This window comes from Sphaeramia orbicularis, chromosome 24, assembly GCF_902148855.1.
Source record: "Sphaeramia orbicularis chromosome 24, fSphaOr1.1, whole genome shotgun sequence".
Lineage (NCBI taxonomy): Eukaryota > Metazoa > Chordata > Actinopteri > Kurtiformes > Apogonidae > Sphaeramia > Sphaeramia orbicularis.
Genome location: NC_043979.1, coordinates 25015877 through 25042432, shown reverse-complemented (window position 1 = coordinate 25042432; position 26556 = coordinate 25015877). Strand labels below are relative to the sequence as shown.

The window sequence follows — 26556 nt, the reverse complement described above, 5'->3', positions numbered from 1 at the left end:
GAGCATGCCATGGAGCCACCTGTGCTCCACCAGTTTATGTTTCTAAATACTGGCATGGCTCCACACAGGGAGCTGGCACCCAGTGGGGGTACAACTGTAGGAGGAGGAGGCTGGTGATGATTTGGGTGGTGATTCAGGGCAGGAGCGTCTTAAAAAGTCTGTGTTAGTGAGCGTATAGAGCCCTGGAACAGTGAAACCATTGTAATTCCTTAAGCTTACCATTTGAGTGCCTGTGCCTGCTACTGTCTCAGTGCATACTAATGTGAGCTGGACGTGCACCTGTTGCAGATTCCTGCCCTTGACACTGCTCTGGTCTGCTGGACGGTGGGTGAGGTCTGGTCTCGTTCTGCCCCAGACTTGAACTCCCTCACAGCTGTCACTGTGGCACAAAGATATTCCAAACCCAGCTGGCACAGAGAGAAGCACTGGATGTGGACATGAAGTAGAAGACAGAGTCAAGAAAAGGTGCCAGTGACAAGTCTGCATCTGGTTATATTTGGACATCCACATGCATGTCCTTACATGAAAACCACAAGAGCAAAAGGTGTGACTGGGCTAAAGCCTCTTCAGTTATTGAACATCATTACAAGGCTTTTCTGGTTTTATCTCCGAGTAATTCACTTAATTTAACTTCAGACTAAACCTTATCATTGTATCCTGTTTTTCACTTCTTCTGTCTAAAGCTAAGCTGTTAAACAGGTGTCAAATGCATCCATGTTAGTGCTTAGTCTTTATTGTTGGCATAGTTTGTGCATACACTTTTAATTAACACCGTAAAAGCAAGTTGTAGTATATAACATTAAGAAAGTCAGTGTACATTATTCTTAAGCTCTCAGCTCCCCCTGGTGTTCAGATGCTGTAAGTACACGTGGATGTTTGATGCGCCACTGTTTTAAGTAATAACTGAATGACTGCAAGGTCCCACATAGAAAAAAAAAAAAAAACAACTTTGGACAAAATACATTTTCCAAGAGGGAACTATATACTGGAACAGTCTGCCAAACAGTGTCTGAAAACAAACCCTTCTTGCAATTATTTTTAACTGTTAACCTTTCATTGTGTTTTTTTTTTTTTATTGTTCTATTTATATGTTTTAATTATAATCTTTTTTGCTGTGGTTACTGTGGGTGCAAATTGTCAGGTTAGCTGTAATCTGGCATATTTGTACTTTATGTTGTGTCAGTACAGATGTTTATTAATGTGCACTGTCCCTCCAAAATATTACCAAAAAATAAATAAGAAAATAAACTAACCACATTAACTTTTCATCTAGTGCAGTGTGCTTTATTCCACTGAGACACAACTAATGTTACAGCTGTCATGAACCACACTGTTGCCCATAAAGTTGGAATAATTTTGTTTTCAGACACATTCCTCTCTCTTTTTATTCCTGTGTATACACATCAGTAATCACCTTTGACCAGGTACAATGACTACATACTGAGTTTCAGTTACACTTTATCTATCAAATATATATCATATTATTAATAATCACATTTCATAAGAAGAGGCAAAAATATTTGATTCCAACTTTATGGAAAAAGTAACAGTGTAGATTGAAAAACACTTCATTTCTAGACCTCAAATAGGCCACAATATCCCGCCACAACAAACAATAGCTCATAAAAACGATCAATGTTTGATAAGGGGCCACTCAGCCAAACTCCTGGGTTACCAGTGCAATGAGGAAGTGAAGTGGGTCCACCTCAGAGCAGGATTTCAGAGGTGAGGGAGTGGCCACCTGCCACCTTCTGCTCGACTCACAGTGTTAGAGACAAACTGTCAGGATTCAACTCTCCGCAGGGAATAAGACTTTTCTTTTTCATCAAGTTTTTATTATTAGAGGATTTACCATGGAGGAGATCAGATGAATATGTTTGTGTTTATTTCTGAGTAGTGGTTTCCAGCGTCTGCTCAGGTGAGTTGAATAACCTCTTACATATAATACAAAAGGCTGCATTAGGCCCTTATTTGTACAGGATAATAGAATAAACCGACCGGCCTACACTTAAGACTTGAACTCAGCTTCTACATGAGATTACACCTTTAAATACTGACATAAGGATTCATTTGTCAAAGCATATATTTTGGTGTTTTTGGTCCTTTTTGCAGAAACATGTTAAATGTTAAACTTGGCTTTGGAGGCTGTGCAGCTGTATTTTCAGCATAAACAGCTGATTATATCTTCATAACGTGAAAAACTTACAGCCATTTTCTTCTAAAGAGAGAGAGAGAGAGAGAACTTTGTTCCTTATGAAAGCATGTCTGTGCAGGTGAAGAAGCAGCTTGCCACATTCCAGCGCCTGGGGTCATTACGTTGCAATATGCAGACCCTCAGCAAGAAAAAGAAAAAGAAAAACACAGGCCTGTCTGAGAACCTGCCTGTGTTGACAAGCACCTAGCAGAAACACACAAGGATTCATCAAACAGTTGCACTTTTCAGGGATCTGTCAGCGAAGATTTGCAGTTGAAAGACCAGTTATAGCAGCAGCACTAAGTATTCCAAAACCTCATCTTTTTTTCCCTGTTACCTACAAAGAATGTGGTGTCAGATACAAAACACTGTGTGTGTAGCTCTGTGTTGACTTCTGAAGGGTTGTTGCTGACAAAACTCTAACAATGATGTTGCCTATTTTCAAGGCAGTAACAGATTTGGTGACACTTCAGGATGGAAATGGTTATAATACTGTCTGTGTGCGTGTCAGGACAGACCACTGTGCTGCTTTTTTGAGAAAAAAACAGCAGAGACATAGGAGTTTTGTGAAGAAACGAAACATAACTGACTATATAGGTTTGTAAAACAGCTGACTGTCACCTGCATTAACACATATGATTAGGGCCTAGAATGAAAAATGTATATAAACACACATATTTAGCAAAACTAATAGTTCAAATGATTAGAAAAAAAAAACTCTTCTTTTGTGTTTACATCATGACCAAGTTCTCCATCTTAAACTCAGTGGAAGTCTCTCACTTTCGTTCCAATATATTCTCTGGTTTTCCACTAGCTGCTGTGGAATTTCTTTCTCATTTGTCACAATCTGTCACCTTAAATCAGTCCCTGTCATTCACGTTTCCCTTCAACATCTTGCAATTCAAACAAATTTTCAAGGAAACACAAATCTACAGGAATAATCTCAGTCTTGGCAAATGTTTGGATGTAGAACTTTCCTACTTATTGTGACTTCTGTTGCAATAGAGCATTGAAAGAGTTAGTTCACTCTACCATGGGCTCATCTGACGATAAAAATCTTCCTCTGGAACAGTTGTTACCATAACAACTCAAGTGCCAGCATGACAGTGTGGTTAAAAACTGCTGGTTTCTGTTCACTTTAAGAACCCACAGCACGGTTACAGCGCTTTTCTACAAAACTTAATATTGGCAAAAACAGCTTGAACACAAGGTTTAAGAGGCAGTTTTTATGAAAGTGTCTGGGAAAAAATCAGGAAAACACGTCTAGAAATAAAAGACAGTGTCAGCTCTTAGCTTTTGACAATATCTTCTGTTTGTTTTGTTTTTTTCAGACATAGTTTACTCAGTACATGAAACACATTTGACATCTGACACTTTTTATCCTCTTCCGATCAGATTCAGTCTCTTTCTATGCCTTATTGTTCTGGTTTTTAGTGTCCAAGTGTTAAACACTAAAACTGGACAGAATGCAGGTCTCACACACTTGTTATCTGAGCTGAACTAAAGGTCAGAACAGTGACAGAGGAAACATGTCGGCCTTAATAACCTGTATTATTTATGGTGTCATTCATCAACTGCATTGTCCCTTTGTGGCTTCACATGTTTACTTTACTTTTCTAAAACTCTATTTCTTTGTAACTAAGACATAACTTAACATTGACATCCTGAGGGTTTGTGTTATTTTCCTGGAAAACTCCTCTGGAAAAATATCGACACAAATCTGTGATTGATGTGTCACTCTTTCCAAAGCTGAAAAATGTATTCATGTGCTCAATGCTCCCCAACCTGCAGATATGAAGTAATGTTAAACTTTATCCTCTGATCAGGCCTCCCACTCTCAGGTAACCGGTGCAACATGCCATCCACACTGCACACTCATCTTCTCCCTTTTCTTTTTCTTTTTTTTTTTTTTTTTCCTCACTTCCGCTCTCACTACACACATGCACACAAACACACCCACACACTACCCTGCTGGGGAATTCATGGCCTCAGGCTAACAAAACACAACCTTGTCCAACAGCGGCGAAAGCCCTGAGAGAATCTAATGCAACTCAGCTCCTTCACAGCGGACTAACAGCATTCATTTATGAGAAAACACCTTATGGCAGCCACAGGGCACTTTGCTGACGGATGCTGTAGTGAGGTGGGTAGCCGGCAGAAATAGGCTGTTTTTTTTGTTTTGTGTTTTTTTTTTTTTTTTTGAGGATTTAGCTCCTTCTTACCGTTTGCTGAGTCAACATGTCCTGAGTTTTTCTTTTTTTTTTTGGACCGAGAGCAGAATATTAATACAGGAGTGCAGGATTTTGAGATGAAAGCAGCTCTAGGTGTATTTTCCTGGTGTTTTATATGATGCATCAGTGGAGTGCAGCCCTTCTGAGTGTAGTCAAAGTTCAGCCAGAGTGTGACAGTAACTTTTATGCGACTGTTGCTTACATTTTCTACAATCCTACATATTCTTTCTTCTTTCACATCCATAAAAGCTCTTTCTTGCAAACCAAACATGTTGCATAACAACCCAAGGCTAAGATGCTACAATAAGGATCAGTTAGTCATCATGTGATCATTGTCTAGTGTTTGTTTTACACTGGTTTCAACTGCAGTTTTCCGCATTTCTTCTGTCCCTTTTTGTAGTTATCCTGAATGCTATGACCTCCACATTGCACTTGATCCAGTTATGTAATAAAGTCTCTACTATATGAATTAAAACAAGCAGCTCTGAAGAGGTTTGTTGTTGGTTTAGATGTTGCAAGTCTCTACAGTGTCTCAGTTTTACTCGATGAATCACTCAGGCCCTCACTTGATATCACAGGCAGAAAGGAATGTGATCACTGGATGTGAGGTTTGAATGATGTGAGTCACTGCAGCCACATGGCACAAGATCACAGAAGGTGTAGTATGAGTGGAGGACGAGGACGAGGATGTGGCTGGACCAGAACAGAACAATGTGTACTTTCCGGCAAGGATGTCACTCTGTTGCAACACAAAGTGAAGATGCATTTTTACAGAATGTAATAAGTGAATAATATGATATGACAAAGGAAACGACAATGTGAAATAGTACAGGAAATAACAATACAGTTCACATCCATACAGGTCACAAGTATCGTTGAAACTTTGACAGTTAAACACTAATATCACATCTACTGTAGAAAGAAACATGTCAGATATGATCAGATGGAAACAGCTGAATCAAATGAGGTGAAGATAATGCACTGTATATCTTATTTCTTAACTAGTGGACCACTAAAAAGTCTCAGGTCATTGTTAACTTTGTTGTTTTTGCCAGGCTAAAATGAGCATATAGATTTATTTCTCAGTTGTTTCTCTTCAGATACAACCGAAAAATACAGGATACACATGCACAATCAAAACATCTGACATGTGTTGAATGAAAACTGATGTGAAGCACCAGAAAATGTAATGCAGTAATTCTAATATTGTCTGAAAAATGCGCAATTATTGGCTCTCAGCAAGATACAGTCCTTATAGTAAATCCTTTTCGTTCTTCGCTCTTATTTATTTTTCTGTACTTATTTATGATTACTATTTTCAGTGAGTGTTGGTTTATGTATTTTTCATATATTTTTGTACTTTATTTTTTCCTTGCTTATAGTGTTCATTTTGTGAGACTAATAATATTGTCTCTTAACTTAGAAAAGATGTAAAGACACGTTAAGTGCACAGGGAACTCATACTAAATGCTTGACTCTTAGAAGCAGTGTTTTTCTGAAGCTTTTGTTATTAATATGTCACATATTTTCCCGTCATATCCTGGTTGTTTTGTTATGACATTTTTGCTAATAAATATTCCAATATTATCTAATTTTCATGTCTTAAACTGACCTTCCTCTGGGCGTGAGAACAGAGTCGATATCAGACTCACTGATATGAACAGTAGGTGTATCTGTATTATAGAGTCTGAGAATGGCATATATTTGATTTGATTCAACTTTATTGGCATTGTACACATCACAAGTACAAAGCAACAACATGCAGTTTGCATCTAACCAGAAATGCTTTAGAAGTGGTTAAATATTTTATATTACAGGTTAAAAAAGCCTATGTTAGCGTATTATACATATTATACAGTGTATACAGGAAGTGTGGTATGAATGCTATATAGTATACATCTACTTAAATGTTTATAATGTACAGTAGTGCAAATGGGATGATTACAATATGTACAGAATGTATATACAGAATCTGTATCATGCACAGACAGGGGGGTGGTGGGTTGTTGGGTGGCTGGTGGGTATGTGCATGTATGTGCGTAGGGGGGGTTAGGGAGTCATGGGGCAGCGTTCGGCAGAGTAATGCAATAATCATATCTTTGCTTTAAAACAGTCAAATATAATGGTGATCTATTACTTTTGCACAGAACTGTAGCTCATGTTACCTATTTCAGACCATGCACCTTTATTGTATTCCACTATAGATTTTCTCATTATGGAAATATGCCTTAAACAAAATATTGCCATTTATTATTTAACATTCTCGGTACAAAAATGACATTTTCAATCAATGCTTGTGAAATACATTTGGGACAGAGCTGACCATTTTAAAAGGTGGTGGAGACATATTCACAGTGTCCTCAGTGTAAATGACACATATGCATTTCATATTAAATCTACAAACCAGCACCTTATTATGTTGATTATGTAAATTAGACTGTGATCTGCCTTTCTTTTCATTCAGCATCTAAATAAAATCTGCACATTTCATCTCTTTCTCCTTTTTATTCTGTTAAAAGGATGATTTCGCTATGAGGCTGCCAAACCAACCGTAAAAATGTATGAGGTGATGTCCGGTGACACCCTTGCCTGGAAGGTTCCCAGTCCAAGAACCAGCGACTCAGACTCCAACCCTGAATTGCCCTTCACTGGGGAGGGAGGGTCTGTGAAGATCCTCAAAGTGTGTTTCTGCACTAACAACAACCTGGGCAAGAACTTCAAGCTCGTCAAATGTGACAGTTCCTGGCAAATTAGGGTGAGCATCATATGAAAAATATGAAGAAGGGAGTAGACGTGTCAGAAAACTGGTTATAAATGTTAGAAAAGGTTAGATAACAACTGAAGGAGAGTGTCAAGATTGAAGCATGTGGTTATTTTGTACCTGATCCAGAGAAGTTACACAAAGATGCAAGTTGGCCAAACATTTGTCAGCCCACCAAACATCATTTTTCTCCCATTTAGTGTTATCTGTATGAAAACACATGAAGTAGATACCAAGCTCAATGTGCTGTAGTATTGCTTATTCGGCTTTATTCAAGGTTTTTGGACTCTGTCTCATTCAGGCAATCATCCGTTCCATTCTGGTTAGTGGTCGACTGGGCCCAAACATCGAACATGCAGGATGTTATGGTCTCCTGTTAAAGCATCTGAAGTCAGAGGAGCTTCACTGGCTCCATCCAGATCTGACAGTTGGAGAAGTGGAGCAGCGCTACGAGAGCCATCATGTGGAAGCTGAGTGGAGGTACCAACCCAGAGTTTAACAGTCAAGTGTGATTTGATATGTCCACCATAAAAACACTACATGGTATTTGACAAACTTGTATGATATTTATGCTGCTTTTTGGTACAGGTATGATCTACGTATCAGATATGTTCCTGTCAATTTCCTGGAAAAATTCCAAGATGACAGATCAACATTCCTGTATTTCTATCAACAGGTAATAACCAACACTGTATTTTTGGGGTTTCTGTCGATCCTTAACCCATAAGGACCCAGTGTTACTTATTGTGTCAGTTCCCAAATTAATTTTTCTCTCTATTTAACCTTTCTTAAGTGATTTATCTCCATCTATCATTATATTATCCTCTGTATTTTGCGTTTTTTTAGTAAAAATGAGGTATTTTCCCATATTTAATTTACTGACCATACAGATGTTAATAAAAGCTCAGATTAATGTTATATCAGAAACAGAGAAAACTGAAGAAAAAGTGACTTTTTCAGTTAAATCTATCCAAATTTGAAAATAAAACAAATGTGTTCATCCACTGTCATTGATCCAACTCCATGAGTTTTACTGGTGAATTAATGTTGTAGAAGATGACAGTGTTTCCACGTTCATTATGGAGCCTCTGAACGTCCAAATGGGTCATATCTGATGACCATGAAAAGATGACAAACTGTATTTTACACCGATTATTTACATGTATTTATAGGATTAGTGGATCAACAGATATTGAACAGTTTACATCAGTAGATGGTTTTGGTAGACGGAGGCTGTTTTGGTGTTTATGGGTTAAGAACTCTGACTTTTTGTCTGCATTCTAGGCCTTAAAGTCTCTTAAATACAGAATTATTTTGACAAGGCTTAAAAATTGATCAGATTCAGTGCTCAGTTGAAGCATGATGAAAATAACTCAAAGGCATCAGCCTCACATGGGGAATAAGAAAAACATGAAAATCAATAAAAAGCCACCAGCAAATACCTGCCATCATTCGGTGTTCTGTATTCACATCAGGAACATCAAAGTTCAATGAAATAGATCTTAAACTGTATTCAGAATGACCTGGGATAGTCTGAAATACAACTTGGAATCTGCAGAAACCAGCTTTTTCTGCGAAAATCTATATCAAGTTGTGTTCAAATATATATGCATTTTGACTGCAGTATATTGATATAAATATATTTGTTGTTTGTTCAGGTACGCAGTGACTACATGCAATATCATGCCTGTAAGGTCAGCGATGGGATGGCACTGCAGCTCGGCTGTTTGGAGATCAGGTGAATCACAACGTTCATCTTTCTTTTCATTCTTTCCTCAATGACTAAACTGTTGATTCTGTTTGTATAATGATTCTGAGCTTCTTACTTTTTCTTCTTTTTTTTACAGGAGGTTTTATAAAGACATGAACGCAAAAGGTTTAGAGAAGAAATCTAACTTTGAGCTGCTTGAGTGAGTTTTTAATCTGTTAACGTTACATGAAGCATTATGGTTGAGGACCGCACATAATCTTAATAAAACACTTAATACTGTTTTTCTTTGTTCTCTCAAAGTTTACAGTCTTATCTGGTCCCAAATTGTTATGTTTTATTTCATTTTATTTTAGTTTTTTTTTTAGTTTTTATCAGGATCATGATCCATTACGTCCCATTATGATAAAGTTGAAAAGGAAAGAGCATTGAAAGAACATTGTTGATTGTAATATTCATTTGCAAATAGCACAAGTAAGGACCAATGGAAGAAATAGATGATAGAAGTACAAATATAAAAGAAAATTCAAAATAAACATGTAGTTAATTCTAACTGTATCTATAGATTTGTCACATATATGTTTATATAGGAACTCAAACATAATAGAGGAAGAGAATGCTATAAAAACCCTTAATGAAAGAACAACTAAGGGTAACACATGAGTTAATTTAATCTGTTCGTTTAGTCCTAATAGTTATATTTAATGGTGAAATGTATGTTACTATTACAGAAAGGAGGTGGGTCTGGACCTTTTTTTCCCTCAGCAGCTGATAAACAGCATGAAGGTAAATATTCCTTATCTGTTACGGCTCATATTTAAGCCTTCATCATGTATTAACATGATTTAAACTCATCCCTGTTTTTATGCAGTCAAGGCACCTCCGGAAGTTGATCCAGCAAACATTTCAACAATACGCAACACTCAAAGAAGACGACTGCATGGTCAAGTTTTTTGAGACGCTCAGAGATTTCATCAACTATGACGAAGAGGTTTTCCCATGTGAATTAGTGGTGAGTAGTGACAGTAAATATAATCTGAGCTCCAATCTTAACACTTAAAGACCTAGAATTGTTTTTGCAGTGACTCCCAGATGATTTTTTTGCTACAGTTAATCTTGATGAGGATTTATCAGCATGTATTATTGAAATCCTCAGCATTTTCCAGTGTAAAGTCAGGATTTTCCTATTTTTAATTTACTGATCATGCAAATGTTCATAAAATCTTAGTGAATAAAAATGTTATTATATCAAAAGCACCAAAATATATCATTAACTGAATGCAAAAACAAGTATCTACAACCACTGTAATTTTTAAAGTACGTGGTTTTTACAGGTGAATCAGAAGATGTCAGTGTTTCTGTCTTCACTAATATCTAAATGGGTCATTACTAATGCTGCTAAAAATCTAAGAAACTGCATTTTATCGGAATTATTTACATAAATTGACAAGACTGGTACCTAAAACCAAGGTTATAATAGTTTTGGATTTTTAATTATAGTTTAGTTTTATTTAGTTTTGACTTTTTTTGGCTAATTCAGTTAGTTTTAATTAGTTTTTAGAGCATGTTTGCTAGTTTTTATTAGTTATCGTTTTGTTCTAAATGCTTAGTTTTAGTTTAGTTTAGTTTAGTTTTAGTATTAGTTTTAGTTATATCATATATTTTATCTTCCTCACCATCCTATTCAAAGAAATTAGTGAGGTGCGAATCAGCGGGTTACTCTGGACACTTTACTTGGGGGTTGGGTTAGGGCAGCTCATTGACTGAGCAGAGACACAAACACATGTACATTATGATGTATAAATTCCCTATAGTGGGTTGGGGGGTGGGGGTGCGATCCATACACGTCACTTACGTGAAAACAATGCGAAGATGTGCAAAGCGTGAGAGGAGATGCACAAAGCAGCCAGCAGTTAAACCAGATAGAAACATATAAACCAGCTAACCAGCAGTTAAACCAGATAGAAACATATATAAACCAGCTAACCAGCAGTTAAACCAGATAGAAACATATATAAGCAGTTAGCCAGAAGTTAAACCAGATAGAAACATATATAAACCAGCTAACCAGCAGTTAAACCAGATAGAAACATATATAAGCAGTTAGCCAGCAGTTAAACCAGATAGAAACATATATAAGCAGTTAGCCAGAAGTTAAACCAGATAGAAACATATATAAACCAGCTAACCAGAAGTTAAACCAGATAGAAACATACATAACCCAGCTAACCAGCAGTTAAACCAGATAGAAACATATATAAGCAGTTAGCCAGAAGTTAAACCAGATAGAAACATATATAAACCAGCTAACCAGCAGTTAAACCACATAGAAACATATATAAACCAGCTAACCAGCAGTTAAACCAGACAGAAACATATATAAACAGCCAGCAGTTAAACCAGATAGAAACATATATAAACCAACTAACCAGCAGTTAAACCAGATTGAAACATATATAAACCAGCTAACCAGCAGTTAAACTAGATAGAAACATATATAAACCAGCTAACCAGCAGTTAAACCAGATAGAAACATACATAAACCAGCTAACCAGCAGTTAAACAGATAGAAACATACATAAACCAGCTAACCTGCAGTTAAACTGAATAGAAACATACATAAACCAGCTAACCAGCAGTTAAACCAGATAGAAACATACATAAACCAGCTAACCAGCAGTTAAACCAGATAGAAACATACATAAACCAGCTAACCAGCAGTTAAACTGAATAGAAACATACATAAGCATATATAACCCAGTCCATCATCAGTAAACCACACCTTAGCAGATATCTCATCTCTTAATCATCTACAGTTCCATTTTAGCCAACTTTGCTTCATTTCAGTTTAGCTAGCTGTAGTTAGTAACATCAAACGTTTTTTTAACATTCTAACAGGTTCCATACCTATGTAATTTCATCCTCCTCTTTTCTCCTCTTCTAAACTGTGCAGTTCAGGGCTTGGAAGGCCTTTTCATGGTGATAAACTCTCCAGTCTTTACCTGGATGCTAGTTGAACACTGACTCTGTCCTTTAGCTCCACTCTGTCTCTGTCACTCACGCGCACACAGTGAGCGCAAAAAAAAAAAAAAAAAACCACCCCACTCATCACTAAAGTAAATCCCAGACAGGACTGTGCTGCTTTGTCCCAGCTTTAGTCTGTATGTTCCAGGTAGAGTGGGGACCAGAAAACGACTGGAAACCACCAGTGACCAGACATGACGGACTGTGAAGTGTCGTATGGTGCTGCTAGCTAAAACTGCTGGAGCGAAATAAATCAATTTCATATCAATCCGACATTGACAAAGACGAAAACGAAGGGAATTTTATCCATAATTTTTATACGTTTTAGTTAGTTTTGTAAGCTCACAATACAGTTTCAGTTAGTTATCGTTTTTTTCTTTTAATTAGAGTTTTTACTTATTTCAGTTAACGAAAATGTTTTTTTCAATTTTAGTTTTCGTCATTCGTTCGTTTTCGTTAACGATTATAACCTTGCCTAAAACGTTGTTAAACATTTTAAATCAGTAAATGGTTTTGTTCATCTGCAGCTGTTTCAAGTCTTTGAGGGTTAAATTTCTGGTTTTATTCACATCAAGTTAAGGTGATCTGATGTTCTGATCAATATTATAAATTAAATCGGTAACACTTTATAATAAGTACACACTATGAAGCATTGGTTATGCATTAACAAATACTGAATTCATTATTTATAAAGCATATTTCTGATATGAATACTCAATATATGGTTTATAAGCGCAGTTATAATGGTTTTACTCATCATTTATAAGCTCATCTACAATGTGCTAAATGATTGTATTTTCATACTTCATAAATTATGGATTCAGCATTTAAAAATTTTGTATTGCATAACTTACAAACCAGTTATGACGTGCATTTATGCTGGCACGTACAGTACGTCAGACATGTGCTAATGGTTAGTGAATATGTTAGTGAGTATTTTATACTAACTCACACATTTATTTTCCAGTAGATGTCCTATAAACAGTTATTAATACAGGAATTCATTATTTCAGGTAGTTATAAAGCACTTATTACTCATTAATTAAGTATATGGTGTGAGCTCATCTAAAGTGTGCACTATCTATGCCATATAAAGCATTTACAAATGAGGTTTAAAAGTTGGAAATGCCCAAAGACTCACAAAAGTCTCAGTTATTCTAACAAAGGAAAGACACAGGACATGGGATTATCAAACAAACTGCATGATTGAATGATGAATGATTATGATTATGAATGATGAGTAAAACATTTATAACTGTGCTTATAAACTATATACTAATGAGTATTCATGTCAGAAATATGTTTTATAAATAATGAATTCAGTATTTGTTTATGCTTAACTAATGCTTCATTGTGTGCACTTATTATAAAGTGTTATCATTAAATCTTTTGTAAACAGCAAGGTTGGAGTCTGTCGGTGGAGCTGGTCATAGGTGGGAGGGGCATTCGCCAGCGCACACAGAAGAATTCAGCTGTAAGACCTCTAACCTCTAATCTAATTCTAAGACATTATTGCTAATAACAACTCTTGTGTAATCAACCATTGCTTAGATTAATACATTTTACATCTCTTGTCCTTGATTAAACCAACAGTGGACGCCGCCATGTATCAAATCCTGTCATATAATCAACCCAATAAAATTTCTACTGATTACATCTGTGTGTTTTGTTCCTCAGCCTGTGTTTCTAGCTGACTTCAAACAAATCAAGAGGATACAATGTTTACCTCAGAGCGATGGAAAAGCTCTCCTAAACCTGGACGTAGAGGGGGCCAGACAGGTACACACCCCCCACATTAACTCTGATGTGCTATGGTTTTAATCAGTGCTCTGTTAGTGAAATTACAGACAGCATTTGTGCCGGAAATTTGACCCAGCGGTACATGTGCTCACAGCATCCTGCCTTTGTCTCATCCTTACTGATAGAGCCTGTCAATCAATGTGGCCTCGGTCCCGATGGGTGAAAACATGATAGACCTTATTGATGGCTACTGCCGCTTGGAAAATGACACAGATGATTCTCTTATCTATCGACCAAATAAAGGTGTGTACAAGTGAGAAAAAACACAATATATAGGGATTTAGGGATAAACAAAGCTACACGAAATGCATTGTATTATTTAGGTGTAATTGTAATTCTTAATGCTTTTATAAATCCACAGATGCCAACATGCGAAGTTCCTTACCTGAGATTCCCACAGGGTGAGTGGATTTTGGCTTCGGGGTTTTACAACTACAGATGATTTGTGTCCCCTCTGGGCAGCAGCAGACTTTGACCTACTCCTTCCCTTCGGTTGTAATATGAAATGAAAAGTTAGAGTTATTGATGAGCGAGGTTGTTTTATTGAATCTGTCAACGCTCTAAGGAGCAATAACTGGAAAATTTATGACAGAGTTCTTCTCTCATTCTGTCTCTTCTCTGGAGTAGCAGAGACAACAGCTCCCTGAGACACAGCATGGGTGAGCTCAAATTATATTCCCTCCTAAACTCCATTGTAAAATATAATAAATTATCTGTTTAACGGTCTGTTTTCTATATTATTATCTTAAAAAAGCTGTAAAAACAATTGAATGGCTGGCAGTTTATGACTAGACAGTTTTGCTCTTTTATTTTCAGGCTCAGATATCTACTGTGAGATTCTCGATGAAAGGCCAAAATCAGGTTTGTTGAAAAGTTGGACATGCTTTTATAGAATAATGACCAAGAGATCCATAGTTGGACACTAAGGTTTGTTTGTTTTTTATTCTAGTTGTGAAGTATGGGATTGATCGACATGACATTGTTCTCGGACGGATTCTCGGTGAGGGCTTTTTCGGGGAAGTGTACGATGGAGTTTATAAACATGCTGTAAGTTTATCTTGTTATACTGTGCTGTGTATTTACTTTACAGCGTGAGTGTGTGCAGAATGTGCTGCCAGGGTAAAATGTTTACTCTAACACTGCTGCTGTTTAACAGAATGGAGACAGAGTGAATGTGGCAGTGAAGACCTGCAAAGACTGCTCACCAGATGTGATGGAGAAGTTCATGAGTGAAGCAGGTTTGTAGAAAAATGTCTACACAAAATAAAGGAACAGTTATCACGTGAAACCCTTAAAAACCTCCAAAGCCACCAGAAACATCTACTGAAATGTTTAAAAACTCTTCAGCCTCTTATCCTATCAAAACATTTAACCCATAAAGACCCAAACAGCCACTGATGACAAAAAACAAATACTGATCTGCAGTGTTTAATACACTCTGAATCAGTAATCCTATCAATGCATGAAAATAATTGGTGTAAAATGCAGCTTGTTGTCTTTTCGTGGTCATCAGATTTGACCCATTTGGACATTCAGAGGCTCCGTAGTGAACATGGAAACACTGTCATCTTCTACAACATTGATTCACCAGTAAAACCCATGGAGTTGGATCAGTGACAGTGGATGAAGACACTGGGTTTATGCTCAGTTAATAATATATTTTGCTGAAAAACTCACTTTTTCTTCAGTTTTCTCTGTTTTTGTTGTAAAAACCCTCCATTTTAATCCAAGCTTTTATGAATATTTACATGATCAGTAAATTAAATACAGGAAAATACCTGATGTTCATTGAAAAAATGCAAAATATAGAGGAAAATGTCACAATAACTGGTGATAAATCGCTTAAGAAAAGTTAAATACAGAGAAAAAAAATTATTTGGAACTGCCACAGAAGTAACTGAGTTGGTTCAATGATTTAGGAAAAATGCAGTTTCTCAGCTTTTTACTGACATCACATATGACCCATTTGGACGTTCAGGGGCTCCGTAGTGAATGAGGAAACACCGTCATCTTCTGCAACATTGATTCACCCATAAAACTCATGTAGCTTCACAAATGGCATTAGTTGTAGACGTTTGTTTTCATGCTTTTTCTTCACTTTTCTCTGTTCTGATATAATAACATTTGAGCTTTTATGAATCTACATGATCAGTAAATTAAACACAGAAAAAAACTTTATTTTCACTGAAATATACAAAGGATAAAATAATACATAGGAGGGGTTAGATGAGTGAAAAATTAAGTGTTTAAGGGTTACCTATGACAATAACAGTAGTGGCTTATGCACTGTTTTGCAGTAATAATGAAGAACCTGGACCATCCTCACATTGTCAAACTGATTGGTATCATAGAGGAGAATCCAGTTTGGATTGTCATGGAGCTTTATCAGTACGGAGAGGTTAGTGCTAATGATTATTTCAAGCATTACAGAATCTTTGTATCCTGTAATCATGTACATAACGTAATGTGCTTTTAGTTTGAAAACATTTGCGTAACAGGTATGACACTAGAAGGACCAGCCCTGAAGTTGAAGTTCTGACATGTCCAAAAGCTTCATGAGTCATGCTTGTGTTTCCTGCCTCATCCTAATAAATGAACATCTGCCTAATTGAAATGTTGACGTCCCTGCAGCTTGGGAATTATCTGACTCAGAACCAGGACAAGCTGACGAATATAACTCTAGTGCTGTTCAGCCTGCAGATCTGCAAAGCCCTCGTCTACCTCGAAGGGGTCAACATGGTCCACAGGTGGGAGAATCCTTTAAGCCTTTATGGATCAAGTCAAAATGTTGAGTACACAGTGAACATATGGTTCATCTTCAAGATAATAACCTGGTTCCACAATAAAATGTCGTTTACAGAGACACTGATTTAACCCATAAAAACCCAAACAGCCACAGACGACTTAAAGCATTTACTGATCTAAACTGTTTAATACCTGTTGATCCACTATCCTATCAATACACGAACATAACTGAGGTAATATGCAGTTTCTCAGCTTTAAATCATAATCAGATATGACCCATTTGGACGTTCAGAGGCTCCATAGTGATAGTGGAAACACCGTCATCTTCTACAAAATTGATTCACCAGTAAAACCCATGGAGTTTGATAAATAATAGTGGATTGAGACATTTGTTTTTATATTCAGTTATTGATATGTTTGCTGAAAAGTCTATTTTTCTTAGTTTTTTCTGTTTCTGATTCAATAACCCTCAACTTTATTCTGAGTTTTCGTGAACATTCACATGATCAATGAATTAAATATTGGAAAATGAATGATTTACACTGAAAAATGCAAAACACACAGGATAATATTATAATAAATGGTGAAAAATCACATAAAAATGGTTAAAGAAGTAAGCATACGCTATATACACATAACTTTTTAAAATAACTTTATGACTAATGCTTTGTTTCGACCCACATTACAAAAATCTTTTTTTTTCCTGTATTGTGAAATGCTAGAATATCAAATTTAATCAAAGTCTGTTATGTGGGGTGGAATTGCTAGTCTATGTCTAACCCTCCTCCTTTATCTGGGACTGGGGCCAGGGCCAACTAAGAGTTTTGTTTTTTTTCTTAACTGTGGTTTAGTTTCCAACCTTTTGCTCCACTTAGGAGCCAACAACAACTTACAATAAAGCATAAACATTTTTTGCTGTAGCTGTAACATTTTTAACATTTTTTTGTATGAACGGATGACTCATTGGTGGTTTTTGTAGTCCTACGTGTGTTCTGGTACATGACATCCCCCTGTTGTTGAAAATTTGGAATACTAATACTACAAATAACCCCAACAAACAAGGACATTCTTTATAAAAGCTGATGGTAGAGAGAACCATTTTCAGTCCATTCTCAACAAGCCTCAGGCAGTAAAATACTACCCATGAAGAATTTCCTATAAGATAAAAGCACAAACAGAAGGAAATGAGTTTTGTTCAATGTGGAAAATATTCCTATTATAATATTTCTTTGGTATATTTGGCTTCAGTAGAGATGAATAATGTATTATTTTGTCATGCTATTACACTGAAAACATATACTTGCAAGTTCATAAGCAAGTTATATATGTTATAGAGAGAGACTATTATATGTTAACTATGTAATGTTTTCACAGAGACATTGCGGTTCGGAATGTGTTAGTTGCCAGTCCAGACTGTGTGAAACTTGGAGACTTTGGTCTGTCGAGATACATAGAGGATGAAGAATACTACAAAGGTAAAGGAGGCTTTTGGAAAGTAAATAACTGAAAAGAGCTTACAGAGCACATATATTTAAATGCATTTCATATCTTTATATTGCAAAATGATGCCCTATGCTGCTGCCTGCTTGCACATGAAGGGATGGTCTGTGATTTTTCTTTTATTCCACATATTAACCAAAAATGCACACATTTTTGTGTTAAGTTTAGTTTTTTTGGAATCAGAATCAGCTTTATTGGCCAACAGTTGCGGAAAAAATTATCAGACCATCAAAAGTCATCAAAAACAATGGTTATGCAATCAAGTACTAACTCCTGTGTGTATCATGTGACTAAAACAGACAGAAAAGAAAACATGGAATGCCTAAAAGCACTGTTTTTGTCAGTACAATGCCATAGATATTGATGTAAGAACTTCAGTGATTTTGGTTATTATCAAGAAAACATGGAAAATTAGCTAGATATTAGCTCTGAAATTAAACTCTTATGAGCTATTTTTGTTGTTATCGTTATATTTGTCCAAACAAATGTACCTTTAGTTGTACCAGGCATTAAAATGAACAAGAAATTGAAGAAAACAAGGGTGGTCTAATAATTTTTTCCATGACTGTATGTGAACACATACAAGGACTTTGGTTTTGGTTGTTCTTAGCTCACGACATACAATTTCAACACAAACCCAAACATGCTTAAACGTAGACCTAATATAAACAAACATTCCACTAGAGACAAGGACAACAATGGGTGGATAGTAGTTAAGATGAATATGAATAACTGGGTAGATGTGTACAGAGAACTGGTTTATTAACCCTTTCATGCATACTGGTCACTACAGTGGACCGCTATTCTACAGCTGTTCTCTTGTATATTCATGGATTTTGTGGTTCTTTACTTTTTTTTTTTTTCCTTTTTATCATATTATTTTTTAACACATATCTTTGTTAAAGTTCTAAGACATTACATATCTTTTCTGACATGAATTGGTAACATTATGTAGACCTCTCCTGAGCATAAACCCCCAGAATCACAAGCCCTCCCCATAGTTTTCACACAATTTATCAGTAAATACATGTTTCTGTGCGTCAAAAATTAAACGTGTGGTGTCCAGCTGAGTGGACATTTTTGCAACTTCATGAAAAATAGGTTCATAAGAATTTTTTTTTTTTCATTATTGTTGTTTTATGTATTTTTAAATTTTTTGAAATATTTTTTATTTCATTTATTTTTGTAATTTATTTTTCAGAGGAAAATTTTCAATCGCATTGTTTTTTTTCATGCCTAAAGAAGAATAAAAACACTCAGGAAAAACATTTTGATGAAGGTTCTCATAATTCGTGCATGAAAGGGTTAAAATATATGTTTATCTATATATTATTTACAGTGAGGATTTCTATTGTAACAAGGCAAACGTATGATATTTACAGTGCTTTCTATATATGGTTAGGGAAGCTGTGTATCTTTACTACAAAATACTCCTGTTTATCACTTGCAGCCTCTGTCACTCGGTTGCCAATCAAGTGGATGGCTCCAGAATCCATCAACTTCAGACGCTTCACCTCAGCTAGTGATGTCTGGATGTTTGGTGAGGTTGCATCAGCATTTGTAGTTTGGGACGCCTCCCTTCTTGGGTTTATTTGGGCTCCATATAGATCTATATGATTTCACATCTAATTGACAAACACTATGTTTGTTTCTCTGTTTGTTTTGCGCCGTAGCTGTGTGTGTGTGGGAGATAATGAGTCACGGGCAGCAACCATTTTTCTGGCTGGAAAACAGAGATGTAATTAACCAACTGGAGCAGGGCATCCGGCTGCCAAAGCCTGACAACTGCCCCCCTGCTCTGTACTCGCTCATGACCCGCTGCTGGTCCTATGACCCCAGAGAAAGACCCACCTTTACTGAACTGGTCATCAAGATCAGGTAGGATGTTCTGGTAATGATGCCTTTGAAGTAGTTTTCTCCACATAATGGGTTTATAGTGAAATTACTGCAACATGATGGAGAATTATTTGTCACCAGTTAGTTTTTGAAGTCATACTAATAATATTTCCACTTTAAGATATCTAAAATGATCCATCGATGACATATTTTGCTGACTCATCTACTCAGATTACATAATAGAGCTGGCCAAGCAGTAACAGATGGACAGCCTTACCACATTTTTGTTTGCCCTTTCACTACTATTTATGGTAGAAAGATGAATGATACCTGATTTTGCAGGGATAATGAGCACTTTTAGATGTGTGATTGAAAAAAAGGTTTTAACCTAATTTTCTGTCTTAAAAATAGTAAAAATCCCTCAGTATGGACAGAAAATTAACACCTGTTTTTGACCACCTTGTAAAACCTGCCTTAAAGTACGGTTCAAATTTTCATAAAACTGTAAAATCTTCACTGTTGGTCCTCTAGGGTGTCTATTTTGCAAAAAAGTAAACAGTTTGTATTTTTTTAATATATAAGAGCATAAAATAGTAAGAGTTTTGCTAAGTGTTTGGGTAATGGATGGACAAGGGAGACTATTTACAAGCTTCAATCATTTATTCGACATATTTATTAGTATATACATTGCATATATAATATCTACAAAGTCAAATACCTTATATTTTAATATATTTATCTCAGTTTATTAGATATTTATAACCACTGTAAAGAGAGTAGCAAAAGGTTTTTAAATTGACCTTACAACTGATCATAAGTACAATATAGGTCCAATGGAAGAGGATCAAAGTTATGCTTTGGATAGAACTGACAGACAAAGAATGCAAAAATAAATTTATGCTGAATATAATGCCATCTAAGTATTTTCAAAACATTTTTCTAAAAAATAAAACTTGTCCTGGACACTAGAAGTAATGTATTTTCAGAATATATAAGTCTTCAAAAAGTGATTTTAAATGTATTTTTTGATCTAGATGTTAACCTTTCCTTGGCCAGCCCCTAAAGTCTTTCCGACAGAGAAATCCACTATTTCATTCACTGTAATGGCCTGTTTCATGTAGTTTCATTTTATTACAATTGTTACCTGCAGATATTTCATTAGAGCAAAAAGGCTTATCATGAATATTTGTCCAAAAATGTAATTTAAATAAAATTTTCATACATTACCTCATCTGTAAATATGTCAGGTAGATTTTCATTGCAGTGAGTGAGAAACCAAAAGTCCCATCATTCCACACTACTTCAAAACAATCTATTTTCTTATTGTGTTGGACCCCTGGTGGCAGCAATGACACACTGGGTGATTAAAGTGTTCAGATTAAAACTGAACTTTTAAGTGGTGAACGCATTGGTTGTCATTTTATGCCTTTTCTACTAAAACCTGATCAAATGTGTTGTCTCAAATCTTGCAGTGATGTCCACAAGATGGAGAAGGAGCAGGAAACAGAGCGAGAACGAGACAAATTACGCTCCACAAAGTTTTTCGACACCAAGTTCAACTATAATGAACCTCCTCCTAAGGTCAGTCTTTGTCCGCCTCTTGAATTCAGTCGTCGCTGTAGGACACAAGGCAGTGCATTTCTCAAATATGTATAAATTATTTTATAACTGTAGCCTTCAAGAATGAAACCAGGACGGTTTGGGAACACGCTCAGTATTGGACTACACATTCAGGTACATTCATCTTTACAAGTTATGGTTTGTAAGTTTGTAGACCACTAATGAAATTGTTGTGTGTGTGTGTGTGTATATTTCTGCAGCTGAATGAGGCTCTGTGTGCCAGCTCACCTGACCTGGCCAGTCCATGTGAATACCAGTCCCCTGTGGACTCCATGAACACTTTGGCGGTGCCAGTCAGATCCCCTCGGCGTCGCAGCATGGGGGTAAGAAACACTTAACACTCATTTAAAAGGTTCAACCCTCCTGTTGTGTTCGGGTCAAAGGTTTAGATGTGAAACATAACTGTAATTTATTCGGATCAAAACAAAGCGTCATTACATCCTCAATAATTTCCTCTTGAATACAATGACACGCAATTTCATCCTTATTCTTCTGTTTTTAAACGGCTATGCCTAAACACTCTAATGTCAAGCTATTGTGAATGACAAAAAATGATGACAAAACATACAATAATACAGGCTTTTTCCTGCATAGAAAATTACAAGGTAGTGCCCATTTGCACTCAAAAAACCTCTGAGGGGTCTTCATGGAAAACACTGTTGTCTAACAAGCATTGCTTTCTGTTATTTTTGACATTTTATGCTCCATTTATGGTGTTACGTCTGTGCAATGGCACTGTAATTTTTCTTTTTTTTTAAAAAAATATCATTTTTACTTTAATGGTTTACAAAGGAGGCTTTTAAACATACTTGAGCATATGACACTGATGTCTTTTTGCTCCAAGACCTCTGTCTCCAACACATGTTTCTATCTGTCTAAATCATCAAGATGCAGAGATGATCAGTTATGTTGAGCTCACAGAGACTTTGGCAAATATTCACGTTTCTTGCTTCTACAATCACATAATTATCGGAAGAAAAATAATCATTAGCATGTTAGTTTGGAATCTCAGACACTGTCCAAGTAAATGTTTGTGACATGAGATCACAGTGACCTTGACCTTTGGATACCAAAACTGTTCATCCTTGCATCTAAGTACATTTTTCTGCCATACTTTTTTTTTTTACATTCTGTTAAACTGTTCCTGAGATGTTTCATTTTTAACATAATGTGGACCAAATGACACACCATCTCAATGATAAGCATGAGTCACATTTGACCAATAAGAATGTAAACCTGTTTCAAACACATTAGGTGGATTAAGCCTCTCTGCGTACATGACAGTAGGTGTTTTTTGGGTGTTATTGACCCACCTTTGCCATTTGTAGGAGAGCGACTGGAGCCGAATGGACTCAAACAGCCGAGAGGACGCCCAGCGCCTGTGGCAGAGGGAGAGGCATCATCTGCAGGACACCCTCCGACAGCAGAAAGAGCAGATGATGGAGGACAAAAAGTGGCTGGAGAAGGAGGAGAAACTCCTGGTGGGAAACAGAGCATCATTCACTTTAACCAACCCCCTCTCTGTGTCCCTGTATCCCCATGCTCCTGAATTCACTGTGGCCCTGGCGGCCACGCTAAACAAGGCTCCGTTAAACACTGTCAGCCCTGTCGTTCACTCCAGACGCCCCGCTAGTCTTAACTTGAATATTCCTCTGATAACTGTTCCAAAGAGAGGGTCCACATCTGTAATCTATAAAGTGAACCTGCCTGTTCTTTTGCAGGACCCCATGGGACCAGAGAGCCTTCCCAGCCCAGAGGTAGGTGTCTGGTTATTATGTCAATGACAGATTCAAGGAACAATCTGTGAAATGTGGAAATGCAGATACTAAAAGACTACTGGGACACACATACTACACTGTATTTGTATGTGATAAAAACATAACTAGAAAAGCATTCGGAGAGCGCAGACCTCCACCAAGGCAGATCAGCCCCCCCCCCCCCCCCCCCCCCCAACACCACCAAAATTTAATCATTTGTTCCTTCTGCCAATATCAAAATTTCTTGAAAATTTCATCCAAATCCGTCCATAACTTTTTAAGTTATCTTGCTAACAGACAAACAGACAGACAGACAGACAGACAGACAGACAAACCCTGATGAAAACATAACCTCACTACACTTGGCTGAGGTAAAAACCAAAAACGGAATAGGCTAGAAGTAAAAGCTTATTTTTTGCCCATCCTTTTCACCCAATACACTGCACACATCAAATGAAATGTGTACAGCATCGAGCATCAGTCACACCATAAACAGAAAAAAATCAGCAACAACAAAAACATATTTACCACCTCAATTCAATATTCCTAAACAATTTTACATACATACAGTACTGTGTAAAGTTCTACGTCAACACTAGGTTTATTCTTCTAATGACCACACACTTGCATTTCTCAGTCTCTATATAAAGAAACAATCTGGATATATGTAAAGTATGTACAGCAGTAAAAACTAGAAGCACTCGGAGAGCGCAGACCTCCACCAAGGCTGATCAGTGGCCCCCCCCGTGGGCCCCCCCACCCCTGATCACCACCAAAATTTAATCATTTCTTCCTTATCCCATTTCCAACAAACCCTGAAAATTTCATCCAAATCTGTCCACAACTTTTTGAGTTATGTTGCACACTAACGGACAGACAAACAGACAGACAGACAGACAAACAAACCCTGGCAAAAACATAACCTCCTTGGCGGAGGTAACAAAAAGGTTCAGCAAAAAAACAGCTTCTATAAACCAAAATATTAGCAGTTAATGAGACCTCCCTTTGCACTTGACATCTTAACAAGGTCTTTTACCCTTTTGTTCAGACAATATGACATTTATTACATTAATTTTCTGATGTTTTATACCAGGTTTAATTGAACACACTAAATACTGATTTTAACCTTTAGAGCCCATTTAGTTCAGTTTTGTGTGTGTCTTTTAAGGCTGTGCACATATTCCCTGTATTTTCTTGTTGCATTTAAAGAAAAGAGAATGAGAAATATATTTTTGTGCTCATTTCAATCCCGCAAAAAGTAGTACATTAAATTATTTTTATGTTTTGTGTGGAAAATCATTTATTGAGGTACGGGAAGCGCATCTGTTTAACAAGATATTTAACTCGGTATAGCAAGGCGTTTTCTATGCTCTTTATATTATATCAATACATGTTCTGACTAATACAGTTCTGGATTATCTTTATTTTTTGTTTGTTTTTTTGTTTTTTACTTTTCTGACTATGAATTGCCACATAGACCAGATGCTTCTGTTTATGTCATTCTCATGGCATGTATCTTTCTTTGCTCTTTTAGCCTCCTGAAGCTGACTCTGGTAAGGCCCAAACAAACTCACCAGTTCCCATTTCATTCTTACTTATTTTAAATAAAATTACATACATGGCTTAATGTCTTTCTCACCCTCTTGTATTGTTCCTCTTTCTGCTCCACAGCACCTCCTGAGAAGCCCCCACGGCTTGCAGCCCAGGTAATTATATCAATTATTTGTTTTTATATTTTAAAATATTTTAATATCCTTGAAAAGATCTAGAGTTTCACATTAAAAGAATTTAGATTGAAATTAGTCACATGAAAAGACTGCCTTTCCTTTTAGCTGAAAGGTAAAGAGGTCACCATTCATTTATAATACCTTCTACTAATCCTTTTGCTCAGCGAAGATTAGTATTTAACGTCTTTAAGGGTAATATTTCTTCTTTCTTAGCCTGCGCCCACGGCTGAACTCGACCGCACTGATGACAAAGTGTACCACTGTGTCATGGATCTGGTCAAAGTTGTGGTCCAGCTCAAGAACGACATCCCAGGACTACAGCCGGAACAATACATTACCATCGTCAAGGTAACTGAGGAGAAAGCTGAGAGAAAGATTTCCATTTTGTTTAACATTACACTTTGTTGCTTGTTTATTGACATTTTTAATGGCAGATGGATTGTAATGGAAGACGAGTTTCCTGAGTGATAAAGCTGATTAATTCTCTGCATTGATCTCTGCCCACAGTCGGTGGGGATGGCCTTACGAGACCTGATCCGCAGTGTGGATGACATACTGCCCAGCTTACATGAATCTGTCAGGACTGAGGTACTTTATACCATCTGCACCTTGTTCAATGTCACCTACTTACTTACTTTATCGACCCCCCCCCCCCCCCACATTTGTTCATAATAAACAATGTTATAATACTTCTGACACAAAAATGCAAAAAGACAATTAAAATCCCAAGTTCTCCTTTCTAATTGAGGCTATGTAAACTGAAAAAGGGCTGATTTTATAAAGTATTGTTTTTTTCCACAGCAGAGATAGCAACGTATATAAGGCAGCAGACAGTATATAATTAACTAATACATGACACAAAAGTTTTACAAACCACATCCATGTTTGATATTCAACATCATATGAACCTGATTTAGAAAGTGTGTGGGTCTACAGTCACGGAAAAAATTATTAGACCACCCTTGTTTTCTTCAATTTCTTGTTCATTTTAATGCCTGGTACAACTAAAGGTACATTTGTTTGGACAAATATAACGATAACAACAAATATAGCTCATAAAAGGATAATTTCAGAGCTGATTTCTAGCCTTTTTCCATGTTTTCTTGATGATAACCAAAATCACTTCACTTCTTACATCAATATCTTTGGCATTGTACTGCCAAAAACAGTGCTTTTAGGCATTCCATATTTTCTTTTGTGTCTGTTTTAGTCATATGATGCACACAGGAGTTAAGACTTGATTGCATAACCATTGTTTCTGATGACTTTTGATGATCTAATATTTTTTCCCGTGACTGTATTTACTTGGATTTCATTGTACAACATTGCGTTACAAGCCTGTTTTGACTTAACCTTATCTTTGTTGCTACACCCATATGAACCCATATAAGTTTGATGTCCTGATATTTTTCTAAATATCCTCACTGTAAACGTCTGTCCACATGAACCTTGTTTTAGATATAAACTTAAATGCAAATGACTACAACACATTGCAAATGCTCAGGTAAACCACGCAACCATGCAAACTGAGGACCCTCAGATGATTGTATTTAGTCTGTTATAAAGCTATGAAACAATGACAGGTAAAATTGTCTCGGGTTGTGGAACTTAATTCTTCATATTAAATAGTTTTTGCCACAACACTGCCACATA

At 36.5% G+C, this 26556-nt stretch overlaps 1 protein-coding gene across 2 annotated transcripts in view; it reads left to right on the top strand.

The window, feature by feature from the left end:
* Positions 1-1742: 1742 nt before the first annotated feature.
* ptk2bb (protein tyrosine kinase 2 beta, b) overlaps positions 1743-26556 on the top strand; it is a 26264-nt gene continuing 1450 nt past the window's right edge. The window contains exons 1-30 of one of the 2 annotated variants that reach the window (XM_030128903.1): positions 1743-1918; positions 6945-7180; positions 7488-7666; positions 7775-7862; positions 8845-8924; positions 9034-9096; positions 9626-9680; positions 9766-9906; positions 13318-13392; positions 13596-13697; positions 13844-13961; positions 14080-14119; positions 14346-14377; positions 14535-14579; positions 14668-14765; positions 14875-14956; positions 16016-16116; positions 16350-16465; positions 17838-17938; positions 19414-19503; positions 19637-19841; positions 21272-21380; positions 21474-21533; positions 21620-21742; positions 22748-22900; positions 23141-23176; positions 24711-24729; positions 24848-24882; positions 25117-25251; positions 25411-25491. In XM_030128903.1, the coding sequence (XP_029984763.1) occupies positions 6983-7180; positions 7488-7666; positions 7775-7862; positions 8845-8924; positions 9034-9096; positions 9626-9680; positions 9766-9906; positions 13318-13392; positions 13596-13697; positions 13844-13961; positions 14080-14119; positions 14346-14377; positions 14535-14579; positions 14668-14765; positions 14875-14956; positions 16016-16116; positions 16350-16465; positions 17838-17938; positions 19414-19503; positions 19637-19841; positions 21272-21380; positions 21474-21533; positions 21620-21742; positions 22748-22900; positions 23141-23176; positions 24711-24729; positions 24848-24882; positions 25117-25251; positions 25411-25491 (2760 nt within the window). In that variant the 5' untranslated portion in view covers positions 1743-1918; positions 6945-6982. Of the gene's footprint in view, positions 1919-4199; positions 4338-6944; positions 7181-7487; positions 7667-7774; positions 7863-8844; positions 8925-9033; positions 9097-9625; positions 9681-9765; positions 9907-13317; positions 13393-13595; positions 13698-13843; positions 13962-14079; positions 14120-14345; positions 14378-14534; positions 14580-14667; positions 14766-14874; positions 14957-16015; positions 16117-16349; positions 16466-17837; positions 17939-19413; positions 19504-19636; positions 19842-21271; positions 21381-21473; positions 21534-21619; positions 21743-22747; positions 22901-23140; positions 23177-24710; positions 24730-24847; positions 24883-25116; positions 25252-25410; positions 25492-26556 lie in introns of those variants that run through there. The other variant, XM_030128905.1, reaches the window with a different exon arrangement.